A 10168-nucleotide genomic window follows, 5' to 3' on the forward strand; every position below is an offset into this window, starting at 1 on the left:
TGTATTTTTGTGGATATTTTTAATTCATTTTAACACTTTAAACTCTGTACATTTGTTAAGAAAAGTGTTTGTAGAGTTCATGTATTATTATAGTTCTCCTCACAGATCCAGGAACCTCGACTCTTCTAGCCAAAGGTGTCATTGACTTTCCAGTCCCTCCAGCATTACCTCAAAACAAGCTTTTGCAGAATACCACGCTAACCAGCCACTCTAAACGCAGGCTATGTTACTCATTACAGTACTGTGGACCTGTGCTGTGCATTGCATACCTGCATCGCCATTACCTTTGAGCATTGCTAGCCACAGAATTAATTAAATTCTAATATAGCCTTGTCTGGGGAAAGCAGCGGTCTGAGGGGTTGTTAAAAGCAAATCAAGACAGGAGTGCCTTCCTGGATCTGAGAAAATGACTCTTAAATGTAAGGCGCAATTAAGTGGGAGAGCAGTGTTACCTGGCATACAGGATCTGCAGGGAAATCTTCAGTTAAGCTACACTTTTCTCTTTCATTCTATCAGCACCGTCTTTCACTGAACTCATAGTTCAGTGTTTGACACAGTAGTGACAGGCAGTTGTTCAGGTGAGATTTTCAGAGAGATTGCTTGTGAGTAAAGATACTGATGCTATTATGCAATACAAAAAACAGTAACTACTTTAGCACTCTGCCAGGTCGCAGTTTTATTTCATAAATTTTATTTTGATTCTGCATTTTTGGTCAAACATTTTACCGTAGGGGGTTTCACGACATTTAGGATAGAGTCAGTTTATCACAAGCCTTATCCTTTTTCTGTGGTATTTCATGAAAACTGATTTTATGCAGTCCTGGCTCAGCAATCAGATCTTCATCTGTAAATTCTAAACAAAAACTACTTCCTACTTTACTACTTCTTTGGTTCAAGAACATGTTTTCAAGGAAAGACAGACACTAGAGGACAATTAAATTTATGTATATCTGTAAAAGTGCATGGCAAATTTATACTGTACTTTTAATTCAGTTTACACTCCTACATAGTATTCAATTAGCACCTGATTTCCTTAGACACCAGGTGATTATGCAGTCAATATTAGATCACCATTCGGTATGTGGCCGTCATTCATCCATCCATTTTAAAGAGAAAGGATATACTGGACAGATCCACCGCAGGGCTTGCATGGAAGAAATAAAATTCACACCTAAACCCAATGTAGAATCACCAGTTAACCTAACAAGCATGACTTTGTGTGGGAGGAAGCCAGTGGACCCTGGGAGAACCCATGACAACAGAAGGAGGTAGACTATACAGATGGCCAACCCACTATCATGGCAAAGCGTGTAATGGACATGCTAGTCCACTGTGTGAATGTCACGCTTTGCCTTTACTAAGCATGAAATGGATACACCTACAGGAGTTGCTGTCATGGTCCTGGGCCATGTTGGCCCAGTGTTCTTAGTTTCCTTGTATGTTTGTATTTTGTTCCTTGCTTAGGCCATGTTTTCTGAGTTGCCCTGTTGTGTTGTTCCCTAAGTGTTTTCCCTTCATGGCTTTTACCCCCTGTGTGCCCCTCTGTGTATCTGTGAGCCCTCGTCTCTCCTTATGTTTTATTCCATGTTTCCCCTGCCCATTATGTCTAAGTTCTCCCCGTGCTCTCTCTTCCCCCTGTGTGCCCTCTATGTATTTATGAGCCCTCGTCTCCCTTTGTGGTTGTTTCATGTTTCCCCAGCCCGTTATGTCTGTGTTTTCCCCGTGCTCTCTCTCCTCCTGTCTGAACCTCTGTGCACTTCCTGTTTACTTTGTGACTCTCACGCCCGTACATGTCATGTTCAGTTCACCCCGCCCTGTCTCGTTATGATTATCAGTGTCACCTGTGTTCCCCGTGTGTTCCCACTTTCCTCGTTTACCCTCTGTGTATTTCTGTCTGCGTCTCCCTCTGTTCGGCGTGACGTCGTCCCTCATGTTGTGTGGATCTTCCTGTGCCTTCCTGCGAATGTTAGTTTACTTTTTCCCAGTTAGTTCTGTATTTCCTGTATTCTGCCGTGCCAGCATTAAAGCTGTGTTCTTTAAGTTTATCCCCGTGTCTGTGAGTCTGCATCCTGGGTCCTTCTCCTGCCTGCCGCACAGCGATTCATGACAGTACGACGTCACCAGATATGGACCCAGCAGCACTCAACCCACCAGAAGAACTGCGTCTGGACATTATCTACTCCGTGGAAAGACTCCTGCATCTGTGGCTCGAACATGAGGGGAAGGAATTTCGCCGTGCTGTGGAAACCAAACTACAGCGTTTAATCTCTGGTCTTCCCTGGCTACTCAGTGCGCTCCACCCACTCGAACAGGATTTAATCCACAACGAACTCCACCTTCATCCCCCAGCTGCTACTACCCACCTGCCTGAAGGGCCGGATGTGGAGCCACTCGGCCCGTCAGAACCATCATCAAAAAAGAAACGACGATCACGCCGCCAGCGCGCCACCCCACAGCCGGACATTCAGACTTGTACATCGCTGGCTATGGTGAATAAGGACTCTTTTTCTGTGTCGAACCGTGGGACTATTCGTTCAGGGGTTGTGTTTTGTGCTACGGATGGAAATGTGAACAGTTTATTAGCTACCCAGCCTCCTGAAGCTTTCTTAGCTGCCCAGCCTCCTGAAGCTTTCTTAGCTGCCCAGCCTCCTGAAGCTTTCTTAGCTGCCCAGCCTCCTGAAGCTTTCTTAGCTGCCCAGCCTCCTGAAGCTCTCTTAGCTGCCCAGCTACAAGCTGCGTCTCCTGTGTCCCCGCTAGCACAGCCATTAACTCCACCACACGCTCCATTTTCACCTCTACCATCGCTTCAGTCATCAGTTCGGTCTGCCACTCAGTCGCCCTTAGTTCCGTCATCCACACTACCACCTGTTTCCCTTCCACCACCACCATCACTACACCCAGCCATTCAGGCTGCTACTCAGTCAGACATTCAACCCATAGCCCTGCCGTTAATATGCTCTGTAGCTGAGCCACTAGCCGCCCGACCCGCAGCCACTTCAGCCACTCCTCCACCCGTCACACCTCCACTACAACCATCACTGCAGTCTCTAGCGCAGTCTCCTGCAGCTCTGCTTTCCCCAGTGCAGTCTCCAGTGTCCCCAGTGCAGTCTCCAGTGTCCCCAGTGCAGTCTCCAGTGTCCCCAGTGCAGTCTCCAGTGTCCCCAGTGCAGCATCCCTTAGCACAGTCATCCACTCAATCACCAGCTCCACTTTCCCCTCAACTATCACTACCACCTCTAGCTCAGTCTCCTGTGCACTCACCTCTGGTTCATTCTCCTGTGAAGTCATCAACTCCCCTGCCTACTCCGCTCTCACCACCTCCGTTACAACAGACATCAGTTCAGTCCCCTGTGCCAGTGCAGACGCCCTCAGTTCAGTCTCCCGTGCAGTTATCTACTTCACCACCATCAGTAGCTCAGCTCCCACTCTCACCCGTGTCGCCAGTAGCTCAGCTCCCACTCTCACCCGTGTCTCCAGTAGCTCAGCTCCCACTCTCACCCGTGTCTCCAGTAGCTCAGTTAGCTGCCCAGCAGCCTCTCTCTGCTCAGTCTCCTGTGTCGCCAGTTTTGCTCATTCACTCCATGCAGAGAGGTAACTTGATTTCTACTCAGGGTACTTTTCATGGTTTAGCCGCCGTTGGCACAGTTGGCCACTCCAGGGCTTCCCCAGAGGCTAGGTCTCAGTCCCCAGCTGATTCTGGACCCCTGAAGTTTAAGCAGCCCCCTAAGAACTGCACCATGTTCGCATTGCCTGGGCAGAGTCAGTGCTCAGTGCAGCGCCAGTTGTCCTCATGTCCGCCAGAGGACTTCATGCCTGTTGGCTTTGTTTTAGCCTCCGCTGGAGGGTCCGAGGGGCCCGTTCAGCCGCCCGTCTCCGCTGGAGGGTCCGAGGGGCCCGTTCAGCCGCCCGTCTCCGCTGGAGGGTCCGAGGGGCCCGTTCAGCCGCCCGTCTCCGCTGGAGGGTCCGAGGGGCCCGTTCAGCCGCCCGCCTCGTCAGCTGGAGGGTCCGAGGGGCCCGTTCAGCCGCCCGCCTCGTCAGCTGGAGGGTCCGAGGGGCCCGTTCAGCCGCCCGCCTCCGCTGGAGGGTCCGAGGGGCCCGTTCAGCCTCCTGTCTCCGCTGGAGGGTCCGAGGGGCCCGTTCAGCCTCACGCCGCATCAGCTGGAGGGCCCGAGGAGCCTGTCCAGCCGCCACCTGCGACCGCCTCGTCGTCGCCTGGTCCAGCTGCATCCGAGTCTTCGTCATCGCCTGGTCCGGCTGCATCCGCCTGTGCTTCTGCTATGCCTGGGCCAGCCTCAGCCTCTGCAGCTACGCCTGGTCCGGTCTCAGCCTCTGCAGTTCCGCCTGGTCCAGCCGCAGCCTCTGCAGCTCCGCCTGGTCCGGCCTCGGCCTCTGCGGCTCCGCCTGGTCCGGCCTCGGCCTCTGCAGCTCCGCCTGGTCCAGCCTCGGCCTCTGCAACCTCGTCTGGTCCGGCCTCCGAGTCTTCGTCCTCGTCTGGTCCGGCCTCCGAGTCTTCGTCCTCGTCTGGTCCTGCCTCGTCTGGTCCTGTGCCCACCAGGCCATGGCCAGCACGCCTGGGACTGGAGGGCCGCCGCTGCCTTCCGCGCGGTCGGCCCCCTGAACTGCTCCGTCGTCTCCTTCGGCGCCGCCGCTGCCTTCCGCGCGGTCGGCCCCCTGAACTGCTCCGTCGTCTCCTTCGGCGCCGCCGCCGCCGCCTTCCGCGCGGTCGGCCCCCTGAACTGCTCCGTCGTCTCCTTCGGCGCCGCCGCCGCCTTGCGCGCGGTCGGTCCCCTGAACTGCTCCGTCGTCTCCTTCGGCGCCGCCGCCGCCTTCCGCGCGGTCGGCCTCCTGAACTGCTCCGTTGTCTCCTTCGCCGCCGCCGTTGCCTTGCGCACGGCCGGCCTCCTGAACTGTTTCCACGTCTCCGCCGTTGCCTTGCGCACGGCCGGCCTCCTGAACTGTTTCCACGTCTCCGCCGTTGCCTTCCGCATGGTCGGCCCCCTGAACTGCTCTGTGTTTGGGTTGTTTTCTTGGGCTCCGGTGTTTGCTGTGCTCTTCTTTTGTTTTCTGTTCCGAGCCCTCCGTCCTGGGCCCCCGCCGCCCGCCCTGGGTTGTTTTCTGTTTGGTTTTGTTTTTCTGTGTTTGGGCTGTCTGGAGCCAGCCCTTGAGGGGGGGGTACTGTCATGGTCCTGGGCCATGTTGGCCCAGTGTTCTTAGTTTCCTTGTATGTTTGTATTTTGTTCCTTGCTTAGGCCATGTTTTCTGAGTTGCCCTGTTGTGTTGTTCCCTAAGTGTTTTCCCTTCATGGCTTTTACCCCCTGTGTGCCCCTCTGTGTATCTGTGAGCCCTCGTCTCTCCTTATGTTTTATTCCATGTTTCCCCTGCCCATTATGTCTAAGTTCTCCCCGTGCTCTCTCTTCCCCCTGTGTGCCCTCTATGTATTTATGAGCCCTCGTCTCCCTTTGTGGTTGTTTCATGTTTCCCCAGCCCGTTATGTCTGTGTTTTCCCCGTGCTCTCTCTCCTCCTGTCTGAACCTCTGTGCACTTCCTGTTTACTTTGTGACTCTCACGCCCGTACATGTCATGTTCAGTTCACCCCGCCCTGTCTCGTTATGATTATCAGTGTCACCTGTGTTCCCCGTGTGTTCCCACTTTCCTCGTTTACCCTCTGTGTATTTCTGTCTGCATCTCCCTCTGTTCGGCGTGACGTCGTCTCTCATGTTGTGTGGATCTTCCTGTGCCTTCCTGCGAATGTTAGTTTACTTTTTCCCAGTTAGTTCTGTATTTCCTGTATTCTGCCGTGCCAGCATTAAAGCTGTGTTCTTTAAGTTTATCCCCGTGTCTGTGAGTCTGCATCCTGGGTCCTTCTCCTGCCTGCCGCACAGCGATTCATGACAGTTGCAGTACCAGTAAGGGAAGATAATATATGCAAAGCAAACAAGTCACTACTGACCAAGAAGGGTATGAAATACATTCCAAGCTCCTTCTATGCCTGGTAAGATAACGCTAGGTGGCTGATATGTAAATGTTTCTTTAAGTGTTTGTTTTCATGATGGGTTGAAATAAAATATCTCCTGCTGCTAGTACTGCAGCTTACTGCAACGTATTGCAACTTCTGCATGTGTGTCCATTTCACGCTTTGGAGAGGCAAAGCGTGACATCTGCGCTTTGCCATGTTATTGAGACTGGTGTGGTATTTTCATGGTCAGTGGTTAATTGAGTTCACTTTATCTTCTTTTACAACTTTTCTTAAAATCTTATATTTTAAGTGACATTGATGCATAAAAACTCCAAAGGACTTACGAGTAGTTAAGCATACAATAAATGCCTAATATTACGCTGCAGACTATCGAAACTTCTTTAGTAATGAATAAGAACCAGTAAGTGGATCAATAAACAATATTAATTAGATTTTAGTCTTCTGCCTCCTTGTGCCATACTATACTAAATATTTTGTTTTGTATTTTGCTATGGGTTAAGGTTTTCACTGACATGAAATAGCTCTCAACTTGCTTAAACTACAGATTTTAATTTATAAATGTAACACCAACAAGCACAATATTTGTTGCACCAAATGTTTTTGGTATTTTATCACCTTTTTCTGTTATAAACACGCTACCTAATCAAAATCTGCCTAGAATAAGCATGTAGTGTGGGAAACAACATTGCCCTCATGCTAGCGACAAACCCCAAAAGGTCCATCCTATGACTATAACTGCTCTGTGCTGTCGATAAGTCATCATGGTTGATAATATGAAAAGCAGACACCCTGGACATCAGGTCATCAGTCCACTGCATGCCTACCGTGAGAGATGGAAAACTTCTGTTCACATTCAGATCTATAGCAAGTTTATCAGCAGTAGAAAGTACATGTATCTGGACTGTGCACTTACAGAGTTAGGATTGAAACTGCACATAGACAGGCCCAGTCAACCAGCCTCTACAAACCAGAAGCTTCATATTAACCACTCTATGGTACCACCATGCTCTAAAGAATTAAATCTAAATGAGCAATTTTCAAATAATAATTATAAATGGAAAAACCCAGAATCATAAAAATACTACTGAACGTGTAAATTTACCAGTCCAGAATGATTAACCTCATAATGACATGTCTTTACTTCCAATTAAGTATTAGAGCCTGCGATTTTCAGATGATTCACAAGGATTAATATAAATTGGAGAGGCATCTATTATAATGAAAGGTAATACCACTTTCTTAATTTCTCAAAGAGGCAGGTGTCTTGAAATTAAAGCATCAAAAGCTAACCTGCTGGACCTCGTGTCATATGTAGAGATTTCATTCTTGAGTCAAAGACCTTCACTCAAACTATCGGAGCAAGTAAAGGCTACAGCCCAGTTGATCCATACAGAGGAGGAAATGGACTCATCAAAGCCCTCCGAACTCTTTGAAGATATTGTGTTCGGCCCATCCCAATCCCTTGCAAGATAAAGCGCTGACGACAAGATAAAAAGAAATAGTTTCCACAACCCCCACTCCGCAGTGAAAACAGTAGCAGTGGGTGTAGGCGCTATGTAGTGACAGAGGTATTCAGACTGAACAAACTAACAATATTTGATGTGATATATTTAAAAAGAATAATCAGAACAGATAATTCTTGACTATAATGTGTAACTATAGAGTGATTAGTACTGGTAGGTTTGATGGAAAGTGGAAAATTTGTGCAGCCTTCTTTAAGGATTATTGTGCAGAAAATGTCAAGAATTTAAATTTCACATTATGTCTCATGTTGAGGTGTTGAATACTTTGGCATTCACAAAGTTAACAAGGTTTTATAATCGTTTACCCCTATTGCTTCAGCCACTTGTATACCTACCTTCTATACCAACCTACATATTAAAATGACTGAAATCTCAGCTTGGATACTTTTGTCTCAGCCTGATCTATACTCAGATAATTCACTGATTATTTATTGCTTACAACATGAGGCACACCAAACATGCCCTCATCATGACTAGGCAGGGAGCTTAATATATTTTTCTGTTGCAATTTTTCCTATATGTCTAAAGAGGGGTGGGGGAATCTTTAGAATCAGGATCCATCCATGATGATGAGGAAAGAGTGATAAAAAGCAAGCCATATATAGATGACGAATTAATTTCCCAGGGAAAAACAGCTTTTTGAATATTTAATGGGACAGACTTTCATTTCTCTGATGCAGAGAAAGAGGAGTTGCCTTCTTTCTTCAAGAAAAGTTTCGATATAGTTTAGTTAATCAATCTATCATCCTTGTAATGTGCATTCTATAGATCTAATAACTGAAATACAAACAGAGTGTGAGAAACCACAATGTTTTGGGGGGCGGGGGGTTAGGTAGTATGTCTGCATGTCCCTCAAGTAGATTCTTCATTTTGCAGGTTCTGTGGCAATTGCTGCGATGTGTGGCAAAACATCAAAAGTAAACAGGTGTTTATAAATCTGCTGCCTCTTGGCTCAGTGCCTAATTTCCATAAAATGATGCATTAACATTTTCACTGAATATTCAGCCCTTTCTACAAACACCCACTTGTTAGTCATTCAAATTAAATTATAAAAAATGCAGAATGGTGAGGCGTCCAAGAGACAGTGCAGTGTCCTACACATATGCAGCATATGGTTTTGGGAATACCCCTCATTCATGTGGTTGATTGATTGGCGCACTGTTGCCATCCTGGTGTCAATCAAACGTTTGCTCCATTGAATGAGACCACCAGCCTCAAAGCAACTGAAAATATAAATATTCTTAGCAGGCACGTGCTTTTTGGACATTTCTTTGCATTTGTATTGTACTGACTACCAGATTGCATGTGAATGTCACTATAACCGTGAACTACAAACCATTTCTTGTTGCTCCATTGCTAATTTTTACTGCAACACTGGCGACAACAGTTTCAAACAGTAAATTATGATCTTAGTCAAGATTTCTCTTTGTAATGTTGGTAGTATATTACAAAATATTGATACCCATGAACATATCAGATGAAAGATGCAATGAAAAGTGTTTTGCATGTTACCAAACAGTAATACATGCATAATGTGGCCTGTTAGGGGCCTCAAAGCTGAAGGCTCTTTCTCTCATTCTACTTGTAAATACTCTAGGAACCACAAGTAAGCCTGCAGTCTGAGACCAAAGAGCTCTAACGGGGTGATATGGTACTATAAGGTTATTAAGATGGGGCCTGATTATTCAAGACCTTGTATGTGAGAAGCAGGACTTTAAATTCTATTCTGGATTTGACAGGGAGCCAATGAAGAGAAGCCAGTATGGCAGAAATAAGCTCTCTCTGTCTAGTCCCTGTCAGTACTCTTCCTGCATCATTTTAGATCAGCTGAATGCTACACAGGTCCCATGATGATACAGTGCCACATTACTGCAACCCTATGTAGCCTTGTCACAATCCAGCACAACTGAAAGTTACAATAAAGGACAATTGGCATGCAAGGTCTTCTCTCATCTCCTGCCATGTTTTCTTGGTTGAACACACTGTGCATTTCACCTGGTGGGCAACAGCTGGAGGGCTGTTTGATTAAAAAAAAAAAAAACCTCCCCGCTTACCAGCCCATCCTTTTGTGCTCACAGCACATGCAGGTGGAGAACATCTGAGCCACAGACTTGCTTTTATTATACAGCATGACATAACCTGTTAATGCTCACTCCCCAGTCATTCTGGAAAAATTAAAGTCACATCATATTTCACATTTTCTCTGTGTGAAATAAGATGACGGTGGAATATAAACTACGGTTTCATAAATAACGCTGAGGCCCACAAATGTGTGTGTTTCTCTGTGATTAATCGTCACTCAAGAGGCATTTATCATTATCAAAAGTAGGATTTATTGCGCCCATGGCAGCATGCAGAAACAAAACTTTAAAACGGAAGACGGTTTCTAAATGGTTAGTTTGCTATAAAAAATAAACAATATAGGTACTATACGAATAAAGGTATTTTCAGCGGATTCTTTCTCAAGGACTTTAGCATCATGCTTGTGATGCATCAAGGCCTATTTTTTTGCCAAAAAGAGGCTATGGAACATAAAAAAAAGCTCAGCCCAACCATTCAGACACCTATTCTCTGTGTTCCAGGACACCAATTCCTTTCTTGTACAGTTACATTAAAAAATGCTTTTGTAATCTTCTCAGATAACAGTGTATCGACACAAATACACCAT

At 46.9% G+C, this 10168-nt stretch overlaps 1 protein-coding gene across 1 annotated transcript; it reads left to right on the forward strand.

Annotated features, from left to right (window-relative positions):
• Nucleotides 1–2126: 2126 nt before the first annotated feature.
• On the forward strand, nt 2127–9602 carry LOC146566869 (uncharacterized). The gene is made up of 4 exons (XM_085285830.1): nt 2127–2574; nt 2683–4220; nt 4441–4662; nt 9579–9602. Exons 1-4 carry the CDS (start codon nt 2127–2129, stop codon nt 9600–9602), a joined length of 2232 nt encoding a protein of 743 aa, XP_085141956.1.
• Nucleotides 9603–10168: the final 566 nt, after the last annotated feature.

Source organism: Mchenga conophoros, linkage group LG9 (assembly GCF_057382185.1).
Source record: "Mchenga conophoros isolate Kocher_MC1m ecotype Shallow Benthic linkage group LG9, M_conophoros_male_GT1.1, whole genome shotgun sequence".
Lineage (NCBI taxonomy): Eukaryota > Metazoa > Chordata > Actinopteri > Cichliformes > Cichlidae > Mchenga > Mchenga conophoros.